At 40.2% G+C, this 18262-nt stretch overlaps 1 protein-coding gene across 2 annotated transcripts in view; it reads right to left on the bottom strand.

Moving 5' to 3' along the window:
* Positions 1–237: 237 nt before the first annotated feature.
* Positions 238–18262, bottom strand: part of LOC135214086 (uncharacterized) — a 25851-nt gene continuing 7826 nt past the window's right edge. The window contains exons 1-2 of one of the 2 annotated variants that reach the window (XM_064248192.1): positions 3923–4002; positions 238–2264 (exon numbers count right to left, since the gene is read on the bottom strand). In XM_064248192.1, coding sequence (XP_064104262.1) covers positions 997–2264; positions 3923–3926 — 1272 coding nt within the window. In that variant the 5' untranslated portion in view covers positions 3927–4002 and the 3' untranslated portion in view covers positions 238–996. Of the gene's footprint in view, positions 2265–3922; positions 4003–18262 lie in introns of those variants that run through there. The other variant, XM_064248194.1, reaches the window with a different exon arrangement.

The following is an 18262-nucleotide window of genomic DNA, read 5'->3' as shown; positions in this document are numbered from 1 at the left end:
TATATATAATATATATATATATAATATATATATTTATATATTCTCTATATATATAAGATATATATATAATATATAATATATATATATATATTATATATATCTAATATATAACAATTAAGTGAATCAGGATTATTAAAACGCATTTGGACTTGCAAAATTATGTTAGACAAAGATGATGACATCTGTGTGCATTGTATGGATACAATGACATTCATTACAACGACATTCATTATCAGCCAAAGCATCTCACCACACCGACACGACATACATTATAATAATAATAATATAATACATGATTACGAAAGGTGTAGTCAATAGTATAAAATAATTCAAAAAAATGTACTTGTCATGAGAACATTGATAATATAGCAAACCATTTCGCAGTTTTGAGATTAATATATTTAATGTTTATTTTTATTTTCTGATAAATTCCAAGATTCAATCCTTCTTTTGCGAAGGAATATTAAGCATATCAAGCCAGATTTACGTGTAGATTTTTTTCAAAGACATAAGTATCCATCAGGAGAGGTGGAACATACTACATCCTGCCTTTGTGAACTCTCTCGAGAGAGACTGAGAGTTTCCAGCCCTGTGATTGGCTTATCAACAGCCAATCAGGAGCGTCGTAAGGGACTGGCCTAGACACAGGATGCACGGTTGATGTGAATCTACTATAGCACTGTACAACTCAATGAATTCCTAGTTTGTTTTCATAAATTCTAATATATATATAAATGCTTTTAAAAGGAATAACCTTGATTTTCTCAATGCCAAAATGTTCTGGGTAGCCTGGCCATTACTGCCCCTTAACACACTTGTAATTATGAAATATAGTACGAAAATATCTTGGAGTTGACAAAGATAAGTTTAAGGGAAAAATGGCAATTCTAAGAGACAACAATGATATGACTCTTTGAGGTAAATATAAAACGTCTTCCATTACAAAATTTGTCAAGTACATTTCAATTAATTTCTGGCCCCCTAGGAATTCCTCATTCAAGATGTCTTACAATTGCTCTGGGCGTGCAACTCCACAACATCAATGATCTGGGATGCTTGCGCTTCTATATCAATGTCACAGTGGTCTCCGTCATCCTCCACAGGAGTCGTCGACTTTGGCGTGGAGCGCCTTCTGCCGGTACCTCCCTCATGTTGACACTCCTGATACCTTCGGAACGTCTCCTCTTCATGCCTGCTGCTCTTCTCCCTAGCACCGGTGGAGTTGTCGCTAACAGGCCCCTGTCCAGAGATTTCTGAAACTGGGCCTCCATTTTCTCTTCTTGGGATCACCACTGAACTGTGAGCAGAAGTCTGTCCCTGAGCAGGAACTTGACCGCCTCTTGGCTCAGCTGACGACGGCATCATACGTTCATTCTGTTTCAGAAAGATTTCACTGTTTTCCTTTGTGTGAGACAATCTGCCGATAACATTTCCACTATCAGCTGCTTCTCTTACGGCAACGTGCTCCTTGTTCTGCGTGGACAGTTCGTAGTAGTACTTGTCTTGAGACGCCACGCGACTCTGGTAGTCGAAAGTTCTCCTCCTGGTTCCTCTCTCTAAGCTTCTGTAAATGGATTTGTCACCCATATTCCTTCTTGGTCTCTTGATATAGTGAGAATACCTTCCACGTGCGATGGGTGAGGTGTTGTCGTCAGCATCTTCGATGCCCGCACCCATACCCCTGCGTCGCCTGAAAGAGGACGTTTTACCAAAGGGTGAGTGTTGTTGCACTGACTCCCTAAGGCCTTGATCGTCGTCCCATACATAGCTGGTGTTGTTTACATCAGGTAACGACAAGGCTTCCAGGCATGAATGACAGACTGGCATGTCACCAACTCTACTAGCAGGGTACACCCTGGTAGTTGACCAGACATTCCGGAATTTCTTCTCTTCTAGAATTACAGGCTGACAACTAGCCTGAGGAGTTAGATTGCCATTCTGGTAGTAAGTTGGATGATAGTCCTGCATGCTCTCCGACTCGCTGTAGTTTCCCAACGGCGGACCCTGAGCTACTTGAGAAGGAGTGGGAGAATGATGAGTGAAGTCGACCGCTGTGTTGCTCCTACTGCCTTTACCATCCATGAACTCAAACTCAACGGGCGTTGGCGGTAAGTTCTGGGACGGTGGTGATGTTTCGGGATTGTCCGTGGACGTGCTCAGGTGGGGCTGAGCAACGGTCATCCAAGATGCCGTTCCGAACTGCCGTAGTCCCCGGAGTCCTGCCATGGCCATCGTCTGAGTTTCCGTTGGAGTTGTCGCCACGCCTGCGGCAAAGAAAGTTGGTCGTGAGAGTCAGCTGATAGAGAATCCAATAATTTTAAATACTAATATGAACAGTACATGACAATGATACATATTCAGTCATGTCTTTATTCACCTAATTTACTTTATTTTCTACTCATTAAAGACAGTTTCCACTACATGCTTCTGCATAGCTGTTAACAGCATGGTATGAAAATCCACTCCATAGTTACTAGGTTAAGCCACTTATTAAAAGTAGGTTTCTTATCGAACTGACCGAACTAACAACTCTAAACTATTCTCAAATTTAGGCTTGTAAAGTTACCTTGGCTAACATTTTCTACATTACCCCCGAAAGGTTCTCTAGTCATAACTTACCTAAACACTTAATGTTTTTAGTTAATCTGGTCAAAAACCCTTAATATTTCATCCACATGAACTTATACTGGACTACGTAATCTAACTTTAGGGAGTTAAAGTTATCATGGAAAGCATAACATAACTATCTATTCTAATTGTCAAAAGGTATACTCATGAGATCACTTAGCTCTGGCTTAACTCAAGTTTATGATTAAGAATTTTTTTTCGGTGGATTTAATAACTAACGACCTCCCTATGACTTGAGTTGGTTGCTTATAGTGAAATGAGAGACTAAAACTGAAAACAAACATCTAAAAATACAGCCTATGCTTTATGATGATGATGATAAACCTGGCAAGGCTTTACGGAACTCTGTGCAGCTTTACCTCACTATTAAGCCCCGCCCACTCAGCACGGTTGAGAGTGATGGTGAATTAATGTTAGTAGGAATGAAAAGCTAACTTCAGTAAACATGAATGGTATAGGACTACATATTTATACAATATGCTTTTAATGCAGATGGAAAGAGCAATGCAATCACCCACAATGCATCACTGGCTGTGAGTCTAGATGTACGAAAAAATGGGAAAGTGTCTCAAACAGAAGCAGTTTAGGATTATAGTTTTCACTGTAACACGAGAATCACCCGACATTGTATCTCCCCTTCCAGCATACACACGCACGCACTCCCCCTGCCCCCGCCCCCCAACACCTTTCCCTTAGCTAAGCGAGAATAAAAAAAAAAACGTTTTTTTCTTGTGGTAAATAAGGGACACTGGCCAGCCATCAAATCGAGCGGTTATTCAATTTGGGACCAACAGACGAGGGTAAGGTCCCTAAGGGATGATTTCGCTGCCTTTATAAGTAAGAAGCTCCTTCTCTCTCTCTCTCTCTCTCTCTCTCTCTCTCTCTCTCTCATTTTCTTTGAAGACAGGTGTCTCTCTAAACTTTAGTACCCTCTCTCTCTCTCTCTCTCTCTCTCTCATTTTCTTTGAAGACAGGTGTCTCTAGATCTCTAGACTTTAGTACTATGGGCTCTCTCTCTCTCTCGTCGAGTACCTGAGAGGGCAAACTAATAGATGAATCTCTCTCTCTCTCTCTCTCTCTCTGTGTGTGTGTGTGTGTGTGTGTGTGTGTGTGTGTGTGTGTGTTTTATTCCCATCTTATTACATCAAACAAGTAGGCCTACCTCTGGCTTTTATCGTTACCTATTGCCCATTCTCTCTCTCTCTCTCTCTCTCTCTCTCCTCTCTCTCTCTCTCTCTCTCTCTCTCTCTCTCCTTAAACCCTTTTATAGACTGGAAAAGTTTTATTTACGAACCCATCCGATATATATAGTCGATTCCCAGTCACTGCAAGTTTCCCCCCACCTCGTAAAAAGCCGGACTTGTGTCGTACACTCCCAGATCTTACACGCTGTCATTGGGGCTAACGAAGCGTTTATTGTGGTGGCTGGCGGGGGTTTGGGGGTGGGTAGGGAGGAGGAGGGGATGGGGGGAGAGAGATGGGTATGTCTTTATGGGAGGGATGGGGCGTTGTCTCCCGCTGAAAGCCTATATAGCTTCCATCTTTTAATTCTCATATATCGATTTACGCGGGATTTCTTAGCCATCATAGCGAGCGAACGCTACCGGTGTTGTTATATAAAGGCAACATCCGTTATATATGTTACGGTACGATCGTGAAACCAGAGTTCAGGAAGTCCCTTTAGTTTTCAGGGAATTCGTGAAATTTCCAATTCTCTCAGGGATTAATTGAAACGGAATAAATCTCGTCCGTTATATATGTTACGGTACGCACAGTCTAGGTATATTATACCTAGACCGTGACGGTAAGATTGTGAAACCAGAAATTTCACGAAATCCCTTTAGTTTTCAGGGAATTCGTGAAATTTCCAATTGTCTCAGGGAATAACTGACCACCGAGAGGATATTACTAAACACTGTGCAACAGAATTCAAGCAAATTTTAAGAAAGTATCCCTTAAAAACAAGAGTTACGAATATTATTTTATATATAACAATAAATAAATAAATAAATAAAAACAGGCGTGGCAGCCATATAAAACTAGCGCGGTTTGCCATAAACCATATACCCGTTTTCTAAGATTGATTTTCATGGGTGACTTCAACTAACAACACCGATGAAAATGAGACGCAAATAATGTATAAAAATTAATATATACAGTAAATTGCATGTCGCATTTTTAAACTAAAAAATTAAAATATTTTAAATGAAATCGAAACTTATGAAACTTATCGTAAATAAAATTGGGAATGACTGCACACACATGGTACTTATATTTAGAGAGAGAGAGAGAGAGAGAGAGAGACCTTACCTTACAGACCTTACATCTTGTTCGGGTTGCCCCAGGTCCCTCAGTGTGAGGCACCTCTAATGTCTACCAGAGAGTTGCTAGTACATCTTCCGGTATATTTTGCATCTTCCAATCTTGGATGGTCTGGGATGCAGTTTAGATATTTGTCGAGCTTATTCTTAAACACATCTACGCTCACTCCTGATATATTCCTCAGATGAGCTGGCAACGCATTGAATAGACGCTGCATTATCGATGCTGGTGCGTAGTGGATTAATGTCCTGTGTGCTTTCCTTATTTTTCCTGGTATAGTTTTGGGCACTATTAATCTACCTCTGCTTGCTCTTTCTGATATTTTTAGTTCCATGATATTTTCTGCTATTCCTTCTATCTGTTTCCATGCCTGAATTATCATGTAGCGTTCTCTTCTCCTTTCTAGACTATATAATTTTAAGAATTGTAGTCTTTCCCAGTAGTCTAGGTCCTTAACTTCTTCTATTCTAGCTGTAAAGGACCTTTGTACACTCTCTATTTGTGCAATATGCCTTTTGATAGTGTGGGTACCATATCATATTGCAATATTCAAGTGGACTACGAACATATGTTTTATAAAGCATAATCATGTGTTCAGCTTTTCTTGTTTTGAAGTGCCGTAACAACATTCCCATTTTTGCCTTTACATTTTGCCAACAGAGTTGCTATTTGACATGCATAAACATGTTCCTATTCATCATCACACCAAGGTCTTTAACTGCTTCCTTATTTGTGATGGTCTCATTATTAGGTCCCTTATATGCATATAGCTTTCTTTCTCTGTCTCCATAATTATTGATTCAAATTTATCAGAGTTAAATACCATCCTATTTACCTCTGCCCAATCATATACTTTGTTAAGGTCTCTTTGTAGAGCGTTCCTATCTTCATCACAAGTAATTTCTCTATCTTATTCTTGTGTCATCTGCGAAAACTACTCACTACCGAATCCTTAACATTATTGTCTATGTCTTTCAATCATAATAACAAACAGTATTGCAGCTAACACCGTACCTTGCGGCACACCGGATATTACCTTGGCTTCATCCGATTTCTCGTCGTTTGCAATAACTATCTGTTTTCTGTTGTGTAAAAATTCTTTTAAACCATCTCCACTTTATCACGATATTGTGTTTTCTAATTTCTTCGCTAATATATTATGGTCTACTTTATCAAAAGCTTTTGCAAAGTCTAAATAAACCACATCTGTTTTCATTTCCGCTTTTCATATTTTTGAATATGTTCTCACGGTGGACTAACAGTTGGGTTTGTGTACTTTTTCCGGGTACGAAAACCATGTGTCCTTTATTAAACAAATTATTTTTTATTAAATGTTTCAATAATATTTTTCTTCATTACCCTTTCATACACTTTCATAATATGTGATGTTAGACTCACAGGCCTATAATTACTTGCCTCTAGTCTTGATCCACTTTTGAAAGTAGGGGTAATATATGCTAATTGTGCTCATCATAAATCTTGCCTGTATCTACACTTTCTCTTAATAATATTGCAAGTGGCTTTGCGATAGAATGAACTACTTTCTTTAACAAAATAGCAGGAATTCCATCAGCCCTGCAGCAGCTCCATTTTTAATTTCATTAATAGCCTGCACAATATCAGCTTCATTAATATCTATGTCAGCTAAATATTCACTCATCATCTTCTCATATCATTATCTTCATTATCTATTCTAGGGGTGAATTCTCTCTTATATCGTTCTGCCAGTATGTTGCAAATTTCCTTTTTGTCATTCGTTAATCTCCCTTCAATTCTCAGAGGGCCTATTTCTATTCTTCTTTTATTCATCTTCTTCGCATATGAGTATAATAGTTTTGGGGGTTTTTGCTGATATTTAATAGGGTTTTTTCTTCCAAGTCCCGTTTTTCATTTTCTTTTGATTGTATAATCTTTTGCTCTGCATTTTCTATCTTACTTTTTAGTTCTATAACTTTCCATGCATTTTTTTCTTTTGCAAGACCTTTTTTCCACTTTCTGATTTTCTGGAACAAGATCCTTCTGTCTCTTGGTATGCATGAATGATGTTTACTTTTCTTCTTCGGTATATATTTTTCCACTATTTTCTCCAATATTTTATATAATATCTCCGTATTTACCCTTATGTCATCACTTACGAAAATGTTATCCCAATCTTTGTTTAATTCTTCATTAATTTCTGACCATTTTATATTTTTACTGTAGAAGTTGTATTTTCCATATCCTTCCCACTTTTTCATTTCTTGCTTATCTCTATTTTCACTTGCTTTGGAATGAACTGTTAATTCTATGACATTATGGTCTGAAATACTCGCATTATAAACTATTATTTCTTTAACATAATTCATCTCGTTCAATCATAACGCTATCTCTCTTTCTTGTGAACGTTTACTAAGTAACATTTCATTGGTTCAATATTGTTCACCATCCTGCCCACTGGTAATCTCTCTCTCTCTCTCTCTCTCTCTCTCTCTCTCTCTCTCTCTCTCTCTCTCTCTCTCTCTGCCGACAAGTCTTTAGCGGAAATTAAATCCGCGTTACGTATGAGATAAAGATCGAGATATGCTTAGTATATCGACGGGACATATTTGTTCCTTCGTTATTTCAGGAGAGAGAGAGAGAGAGAGAGAGAGAGAGAGAGAGAGAGAGAGAGAGCCTTAATTATAACTTGACCAGATTTGCTCATATAATTGAAAGAGAGAGAGAGAGAGAACCTTAATTATTACTTGACAAAGATTTGCTTTCATATAATTGAGAGAGAGAGAGAGAGAGAGAGAGAGCCTTAATTATTACTTGACCAGATTTGCTCATATAATTGGGAGAGAGAGAGAGAGAGAGAAAGAGAGAGAGCGAGACTTAACTATTACTTAACAAAGATTTGCTTTCATATAATTGAGAGAGAGAGAGAGAGAGCCTTAATTATTACTTGACCAGATTTGCTCATATAATTGAAAGAGAGAGAGAGGGAAAGAGAGAGAGCGAGACTTAACTATTACTTAACAAAGATTTGCTTTCATATAATTGAGAGAGAGAGAGAAAGAGGGAGAGAAAGACTTAACTATTACTTAAAGTTTTGCTCTTATAAAATTGAGAGAGAGAGAGAGAGAGAGAGAGAATAAATATCTTACCAATCACGTGACAAGAATAATTTGCGTCTATATAACTGAGAGAGAGAGAGAGAGAGAGAGAGAGAGAAAAAGCTGACGTGTAGCCATGTTTATCATTCAACTCTTTTCCGTCTCATTAAGCGTCATTCTCTCTCTCTCTCTCTCTCTCTCTCTCCTACCATTTGCACGACTCCCCAGTTCCTCATCTTTTATCTTTCCATCGCTCATTTTACATTCAAGGGTCCACAGTTCCGTGCGGCCGAACCCACCAATGAATACCCAATTCTCGCTCGACATTAGCGAAGACCTCTTTATGATAGGACTTACATAGCATCTCGCTAACTTTAGCAGTTCCACAAATCAACAGGATCTTTCGAGGTTTTGGTGCAATACGCGTATATGTCATGATTCTCCTCTGTTTTCTCTCACTCGGGGAGTAAGTCTGCAAACTGCTTTGTTGTTGATGTTTTCATTCTTGCTGTTGGTCTAGTTCTTGTTTTTTTTTGGGGGGGGGGTAGAGGGGGGGGGGGGGGGGGGGTACTGAAACACCTATAGAAAAGCATAAAAAGATCTGAAAAAGGTGTTTCGCGTCGAGTTAAAGATACAGGAATTTTAGGATAAGATATATATAATCTATTTATTAGATTGAAAATGTAAAAAAAACAAATAACGTGCATGGTAAACAGTAAAGAAAAATTATTTCTAATAAAATAGAGCTTATTCATTCTAATTTTCGTTGGTGAAACAATGCGCTATTTGACCGTAGGTTTTAGCACGCGCCCGAGTAAGCTGGAGGTCGCATCACGCCTCGTTGGCGTTTTTTAAGTTTTCTGTAGACAAATTGAAATGGCTTTTCGTCTATCCATCCGCCAAAATCAGAGACCAAAGACAGACCAAAAACACCATAAAAAAAATAAATAAAAATAAGAAATAAAAAAAAAGACACCACAGACGGACCGCCACCCCCCCCCCCCCAAAAAAAAGGGACCAGAGTAGTCCAAAAACAGAGCAAACAGCAGACCAAAAAAAAACAAAAAAGAAAGACCTAAGTGAGACCAAGAGACCACAAATAGACCTTTAAAAAATGAAAAAAAAAAATAACAGACCAGAAAAAAAAACACATAGACCAAAGATACACCAAAAACAGACCTAGAGAGTGTAAGACCTCGTCTCGAAACGTCTAAGAAAAAAACATAGACCAATGATAGAAAAAAAAAAAAAAAACAGACCGAGTGTAAAAAAAAATAAAAAATAAGACCACGTCGAAACGTCTTAAGACCTAACTATACAAGCCTCCCACCTCCTCCTCCTCCTCCTCCTCCTCCTCCTCCAGGTGAGAGCTGCAAAAAAAAAAAAAATTGCAGAGAACGTTCCTTCATAACAAAAAACATCTAATTTGCGTCGACAGAATACGAGAAGTATATATAATATAATATAATAATTATATGTATATATATATATATATATATATATATATATAATACTAGTGAGTGTGGCATGGTGGCGCTTATGAATGCCAAGTTGATAGATGTGTTATTTGTTGGGGGGGGGGGGGAGCTGGGGGGGGGCACCATTTCTTCTGGATTATTCATGACACACGCCGCCGCGTCTTCCTCGTCGGGCTTAATCCCATTTTGGGAATTTTATTTTGGCTAAATCCCACTTGGAAGTAGAACAGAATACAATATAGAATTTAGGCCAAAGGCCAGGTACTGGAACACATGAGGTCATTCAGCGTTGCGAGGGAAAATTGATAGCAGGAAGGTTTGAAAACCTCAAAAAGCATTAGCTAGGAGAGGGTGGATAGCAAGATGGAAGACAGAGAATATGAACGGAGGTACAGTAAAAGGAATGGAAGGGACGCTGCAAAGAACCTTAACTGATGCCTACAGTGCACCGCGTGAGGGGAACTGACGGCACTATTACCCCCCAGGAGTTTTATTTATTTCTTCACAAATTCGCTCAGAAACTGTCTCTGGAAAAATAGTGTTGCAATTCTGTCACGTTTTCAATAAACTCGCCCTGTCGCTCTCTCTCTCTCTCTCTCTCTCTCTCTCTCTCTCTCTCTCTCTCTCTCTCTTTTGAAAACGTGTAATTATGTCACGTTCCCCTCTCTCTCTCTCTCTCTCTCTCTCTCTCTCTCTCTCAAAGTCTTTTCAGCACAAACACATTTTCGCGCCGTCTTTGAAAAACAACGTAATAAGACTCTTGGACAGAACACGATGACGATGCTCATAAAAATTCTTCTCTCTCTCTCTCTCTCTCTCTCTCTCTCTCTCTCTCTCTCTCTCTCTCTCTCTCTTTATTCGAAATGAGAAAAATCTCCAGGTTAAAAGTAAAGAAGGCCACTCAAACTGCAAAGCAATATTTGATGGAAGTATTAAAAATTATTTTTTGTAGCATCTACTTGACGTATATTATTATTATTATTATTATATTATTATTATTATTATTATTATTATTATTATTATTATTATTATCATTATTATTATTATAACTGATCCTTATACTTCCGTAATTACGCCTAAGACGAAACCAGAATTAACTTCCAGACAATATACTCTACTAAACCTCATTCCAAGATGGCTATAAACCAGCGTAGTACAACTTTCAAAATAAGGCCAGGCAATTAGGCGTGTAATGAGCATTGTGGACCACCTCCCACACTCCGTGGGCGTGGGCGGTTCCTATGCTCCTGGAGCATTAAAAACACCTTGGAAAGTCAACAGAGTTGAATGGAGATCCGACATAACCAAAGGCGTGGAGACACTCCAGACACTCCATTCTGGATTGAATGGAACAACTGGAATTGTAATCTTTTATAAAACCACTTAACTGTTTTCATAGATCTACTAATTCTTCAGTTGTGTTGGATTCCAGGTACACATTCTCTTCCCTTTTATAATCCCCATCTGTCATTTATACAAACACTCTTTGTAAACTTATGATTTTTATAATATTTGTCCAGTCTGCTAAGTAAAGGACAAGAGGTCGAAAGGCCCTGCAGAACTCCATACAAACATTCTTTGTAAACTTATTATTTTTATGCATTTCTCCAGTCTGCTAAGTAAAGGACAAGAGGTCGAAAGGCCTTGCAGAACTCCATCATTTCTCTTTCCTTCGTGGATTTTGTCTTTATTTGTATAGTATGATCTGCTGTATGTAACTCAATTGCTTCCATGCTCCGTTGCAAAGAGACCTTTCTCATTTCTGTTCCTCATTAGTGGGGGCTCACTTTGTTACGGTGGTAAGTGGTACTGTTTCACGCTCCACGGGAGAACAGTTGATTACCTAGAGCAGGATGAGAGAGAGAGAGAGAGTGAGTGAGAGAGAGAGAAAAGAGAGAGAGATAACAAGACTCAAAAGGAATGAGGACATCCATGTATTTCAGGCAGCCTGCTAAGTAAAGGACGCTGAGTCGAAAGATCTTGCAGCTACTCCAGTGTTTCACTTCCCTTCGTGGCTTATACCTTTATTTCTGCATTTATCACGTTCCAAACTTTCGTGATTCAGTTATACATATATACATATATATAAACACATCTCTGTGTTGATAACAACAGCAATATAGAGACTGCAACCCTCCTCAATAATGGCTGAGCAATCCAACCCTTAGAAAATCCTTCTATCCTGATTTGCATTCCTATCTCTCCCAAAGTCTAATCTCTTGTTGCCAGCTATGAGGTCCGCCTTGGCCAATATTTTCATTGGAAACTAGATATATAACTTTTTGCATATCTTATTACCAAACAAACTACCTACGGCCCATGAAATTGTAACCACGGCACAGTGGTGGCCTGCCCTATATCGTTGCCAGATGTATGTTATGGCTAACTTTAACCTTAACTAAAATAAAAGCAACTGGGGCTAGAGGGCTGCAATTTGGTATGTTTGATGTTTGGAGGGTGGATGATCAACATACTAATTTGCAGCCCTCTAGCCTCATAGTTTTTAAGATCTGAGCCCAGACAGACAAAGTGTAGACGGACAAAGAAATAGCCATCTCAATATTTTTCTTTTACAGAAAACTAAAAACAATCGTGGCATAGACGATACACACATGATATTATTCTAAATCTCGCACTCCCTCACCTGCGGAGGTTGTCAACGGTAAGTCTCCTCCATCTTGTGTCTCATTCTTGTCCGCGATGGCCTCATCTCCCTCCTCACCTTCATCTTTAAGCCGTTTGGTCTCACCATTTCCACTCTCACTCTCGTCAGAGCCTTTTTTCTCACCTGCATTCCCATTGCATCATGTTCCAAAGATGTTTTGTAGGACACATAAGAAACATCACTCACATGGCTAACTTTCTTGTCAGTTCTGTTTCTGCTAACGTCGTTCGATGACTTTACGCGCACGAGAGTGGCGGGCGCCGCAGAGTCGACTTTCTTGTTATTTTCAGCAATGATGTTCCCAATGATAACTTCCGACACTTGACGGCCGTCCTCAGGCAGCCTTCCCGTCACCTTTTCCAGTGTGGTTGCCTTCGCAGTTCGTGGAATTGCTACGGCCCTCTTCGGCACTCTGAAGTTTGCCCGCACTGTGCGAGTTTCCAGAATGCTGGACCTTGGAGGGCAATGATTCCGTGAATTCCATCCTTCTGGATGAGGGCCTAAGGCTGTTCCTCATCAGACGCCACAAAGCCACTGGAAGGGTTTCGTGTAGGGGCTCTGCAAAGCACTTCACAGCCAAAACGCTGCAGAGACACAGGAGGATGAGAGCCACGATGAGCAAGGCATGCCAGAAACGAAAAATGTGCCCGAAAGTGAAAGGGAAGACCAGCTGCTGGGCAGTTACCCATTTGCCCTTGTCCAGGCACTGTAGAGTATCCCAGTCGGCTATCCGTACGCCCGTCACACCCCCAAGATATCTCAGTTGGACGAGTGAAGTCACATTACACTTCCATGGGTTGTCAGCCAAAAACACCTCCTTCAAAGTCTTAGTCCTGTTGAGAAGGCGGACAACACTAGAGAACGAGCTCAGTTTATTGTGCGACAGATCGACCGTATGCAGGATTTCATTGTACTGGAAAGTATCGGCCCTGATACTGGATATGGTGTTGTGAGAAACATTCAGCAAATAAAGGGCGTGGACACAATGCAGGAACTCCATATCACTCCCCCGCAGCTGATTGAAGCTCAGGTCAAGGTCACTGAGCCTCTGCATCCCACAGAAGGTGCACTGGTCGATGTCGTCCAGGGAATTGTGGCTCAGGTAGACTTTCATGAGCTTGTTGCTGGTGTGGTTGTGGAAGAGGCTGTGGTTGAGGGACCTGAGCCTGACCCGCGTCAGGGTGAAGGAGGCCAGGTTCCGGAGCCCTTCCAGCCCGCCCTCGGCCGCCATGAAGGGAGTCCCCTCTTCGGCGTTGTCGATCCTGAGGGAGGTGAGGCTCTTGAAGTCCTTCAGGGCAGCTGGGGCGAGGGACAGCACACGGCACCCTTGAACGTGGAGCTCGAGGATCTTGGCTATGAACGGCGCCCAGGAAGACTGGAAGGGCTTCACAGTTTCGCCCAAGAGAGCCTGACTGCAGACGACCCTCAGGCTCGTCACGCCGTGCAGGACTGTGCCCAGGATCTCGGGGTCGAAGAACCGCTGGAAGGACAGGATGTCCTCAGCCCTGGCTAAGAGCTCGTGGGTGTTGACGACCTCCAGCTCACATCTACCGAGGCAGTTCGAGTACTTAGTGGTGGCTCCCGTCGGAGGAAGTCCTATGAAGATTACCATTAAGAGAGGGAGGAGGAACTTCCAACCGACATGTATCATGTCTTTCGAAGTCGTTGTGGGGAAACGGTCGAATGAAAACGGTTTACATCAATCATCTGGACCCCTTCACTGGGTTCACTGAGAGGGACTCGCATAGGAGACCATCACTTCGCCGATAGCAAATCACCTGGGTTCACTGAGAGGGACCTGAGTTGTGAAGGTCACTTCGCCCACAGTAATCACCTCAGTCCAATTTCCATCCGTTTATCACCTCGAGTCATGTTCCCACCACACACGCGGAGTATCATCTCAGACGACGATTTCCCACATTCGGAAGCATTCTGGTTTTATCTCTTTCGAAAAGGGGATTCCGATATCATGATATCATTTCCTTACGTCGAGATACGTCGCGATTTCCATCGTCCACGTCTCTTAAATGTCTTTATCAATCTTTTTCAGCGGCCCGGGGACATATTTCAGGACGCTTGGGGAAAAAGGGGCGGAGGGGGAGGAAGAGGAGGAGGAGGAGGAAGAAGAAAAAGGAGCTAGATGGCCTTGCCAAGACGCGCTAGTAAGGCATCCTCACCCGACGACGCCTCGGGGGTAACTAAAGAAAAATTCCTTCTCTTTTTCCCCACGAGTTCTTCTTCTCTCCCCCAACCACCACGAAAACCCATTTCAAAAAGAGGGAGAAAAAAATAGCATTTTCTCTGACCTTACGTTCGCCTTCTTTTGTTTTAAACCAAACCTTCATTATCCAATGTATCATCTCCTCTCTTATGTTAGATCTATCATTAACAATTAGTCATTTACCTCAAGTTAATTAAAATTCGCGAACCAGGAAACAAATACCCAATCATCCCTCCTTTAGGTCACTTTCCCTAATATCTGTGATTAATCAGAATAAGCATTAGCTTTAGTATTCAGACCTTTGTATTCAGAATACGCAGAACATAATCCCAAACACAACATGGGAGGGGAACGCTCTTTTCATCTATCAGTCTATTAGCCAGGCTATATCTGTTGGCATCTACCAAATAATACGACTCTCTCTCTCTCTCTCTCTCTCTCTCTCTCTCTCTCTCTCTTACATATAATTTTCATCTAACTCGTGGTCTAATTTCATTTCTCCCTCTCCCTCAAAATTATCGATCTCTGTCACTCTGTATTTTTTAACATCGGTCTGATAATCTCTCTCTCTCTCTCTCTCTCTCTCTCTCTCTCTCTCTCTCTCTCTGCATAATATTATATATATATATATATATATATATATATATATATATATATATATATATACATACTAAGAAAACCATTTATTTGAACAACTTACTAAACTTTATATCTCCCCCTCAGTTCAATACTATTGTGTAATTCTCACTCTCTCTCTCTCTCTCTCTCTCTCTCTCTCTCGTCTCAATACCCCTTGACGAATTGACAACGCCATGCCAGAAAAAGGGGGTGGGGGGGGGGGTGGCGAACTAACCCAATTGTTCAGCGATCTAAGTGGCTAAAAGAAAGAAGGAATCCTCCTTCATTTTGAGATGCCGGGATGAGGATGGGAATTGGCGTCTGTGCCCAAAGATTCCATTAGGAGGTCGGGTATCAGGAGAGAGAGAGAGAGAGAGAGAGAGAGAGAGAGAGAGAGAATTTACGTCCTTCCACTCTATTCTCATACGCATTTATAAAGCTTCAACTTTTTTTGTACTCGCTTATAACATGCACACTTCATTTCCATAAAGGAGTACTTGGTTCAACAATCCTCAAGTTATTCATGCATTGACGTTTACAAACCTCCAACACCCTGTTATTTTTACATGCTTATAATATCCATAATTTATTTCCAACTTTCTTTGAACTCGCTTATAACATCCACATTGTATTTCCATAAAGGAGTACTTGGCTCAACAATCCTTAAGTTATTCATACACTGACGTCCACAATTATCCAACACTGCTGTTGTTTTTGCTTACAGCTAACATCCACACTTCACTTCCGTAAAGGAGTACTTGGCTCAACAGTCCTTAAAGTTATTCATAAATCCAACACCCTGCTGGTTTCACATATACTTATCTAACGAGACACTTTCCTACACTCACACTCTAACATTCTCCTCTCTCTCCCCACACTCCCTCTTTCTCTTTTTCTCTCTCAGGTGAAACAAGAGGTGCAAAACTCTCCCCCAAAACGAAAAAATCCAAAATAATTCGAAGTTGAAAGAAAAGAAAGGGAGTTTAACACGTGAAACCAATCTCTAGGATATGAATCTTTTCCAAGATGAATAATGAATAAGGCTGGAAAAGAGTAGGATGAAGTGTCAGCTTCGGTGGAAAAATGAAGAGGAGGAGGAGGAGGAAGAAGAGAGACTTCTGCCGAGCCCATTAGAGAAGACGACATCCAGAAATTCATTTCCATTGTAAAACTTATATTCTGGGAAAATATATATATTTAAATATTCAAATATTTGAATACCTCATATTCTCTGAATAAAGAATTGATCTCTCTCTCTCTCTCTCTCTCTCTCTCTCTCTCTCTCTCTCTCTCTCTCTCTCTCTCATTCCTTTCTTCTTATTATTCTTATTACTAAACTTTCCATCAATAAAGCTTCGAATTCGGCCGTCTGATGACAAATCAATTTGGGGGGGACGGGGAGGGGGGTGCCGGTCTCCCACCCCCACAAGAATAGGGAAAAGTCCCTCTTTCGACGGCTACGCCCCTCGAACTCCCTTATCTATCTATAGGCCTTCGGGAGATTTATAAACAGTCTCGAAAATTCCAGATTAATGAAGGACATTTAGTCTCTGGGACGGACATCTTTAGCCTGGAGAGAGAGAGAGAGAGAGAGAGAGAGAGAGAGAGAGAGAGAGAGAGAGAACTGAACGTAGAATTCAAGCCAAAGGCCAAGCACTGCATGGGACCTACGAGGTCATTCAGCGCTAAAATGGAAATTGACAGGAAAGAGGTTTGAAAGGTGTAACAGGAGGAGAACCTCTCAAAGCAGTTGAAGCACTGTTAGAAGGCGTTACAAGGATTAGGATGTCTCAAAGACTTGTAAGCCCATCCTTAGAAAGAGACATTGTATGCTCACTTATCTGTAGGAGAAGGTTTTACTGTGCATTCACAGTCCCCTAATGATTTTGTCTAGCTTTCTTTTAAACTCTTCCACACTGTTACTGTTTACAACTTCTTTCTGATGGCAGTTTATTCCACGTGTCACATATCTTGTATATCAAGAAGTTCCCACAATGGGATGTGTTGTATCTCTTCAGTTCTAGTTTCCATCCATTATTTCTTGTCTGAGAGAGAGAGAGAGAAAGAGAGAGAGAGAGAGAGAGAGATACTTCCAAGATACAGCTAAAGATATTGGGTTAGATGGACATTACCCATTTCCTTGTTTTTATCGATGGACGGGGATGTCGGGGGGGGGGGGGGGGGGGGTTACTGGGGTGTGAATGGTGTGGGGTGGGGGGAGGGGGTGGGGAAGAGGCGGGTTCTGCGAGGTTCATTGGGTAGGAGAGAGAGAGAGAGAGAGAGAGAGAGAGAGAGAAAGAGAAAGAGAGGGAGAGAGAGAGAGAGGCAGATTTGAAGCTTCACTAGAGGGTTGCCAGAGATCGACCCCACGAGAGGGAAGCGAGGAAACAACCTGGGGCTGAAATTGAGAGAGAGAGAGAGAGAGAGAGAGAGAGAGAGAGAGAGAGAGAGAGAGACTAAATCTTCTTCATACACTCGCGTTTTCAAAAACATAAAAAACTTTCCATCAATCCGTATTCCAAAACTTATCAAATCTAGACAAAAAAAAAATTGTTTCGAGCGAAACAAGACCGAACAACATCCATCACAACAACAAAGCGAGAACAACAAAAAGTTGCTAGAAGTTGTAAAACTCATCTGAAATTGACCACAGGGCCACGACTGAGGTTGACTGGAGAACATAAAAATAATAATAATAATAATAATAATAATAATAATAATAATAATAATAATAATAATAATAATACAGGTTCTATTGAAAATAGCAGCTATGTCAGCCGCGTTTACTTTGTATAGAACTTTCTCTATTCTTCTTCTATACAAAATAGACGCTGCTGAAAAAGCCAATATTTTCTATAAAACCTATATAAATGTATGTCGTCCTCCAGCAAATAATGATAATAATAATAATAATAATAATAATAATAATAATAATAATAATAATAATAATAATTATAATAATAATAATAATAATAATAACAATAATAATATTTTGGTAGAAGACCCTCTTTTAGGCAAATGCTGTTAAAAAGAATGGCAGAATTAAGCGAGTTGATTTTAATATAGTAAGTAAGACAAATGGACAAAAAAAAATATATGAATAATAATAATAATAATTAATAATAATAATAATAATAATAATAATAATAATAATAATAATAATAATAATAATAATAATAGCAGCTTGATTTCGCATCAGCCACACTAGAACGAATTTCACACATACAACTAACACATAAAAATACTAAATGAAAAT

This window comes from Macrobrachium nipponense, chromosome 45 (genome assembly GCF_015104395.2).
Source record: "Macrobrachium nipponense isolate FS-2020 chromosome 45, ASM1510439v2, whole genome shotgun sequence".
NCBI lineage: Eukaryota > Metazoa > Arthropoda > Malacostraca > Decapoda > Palaemonidae > Macrobrachium > Macrobrachium nipponense.
This window is presented reverse-complemented; position numbering and strand designations above follow the sequence as displayed.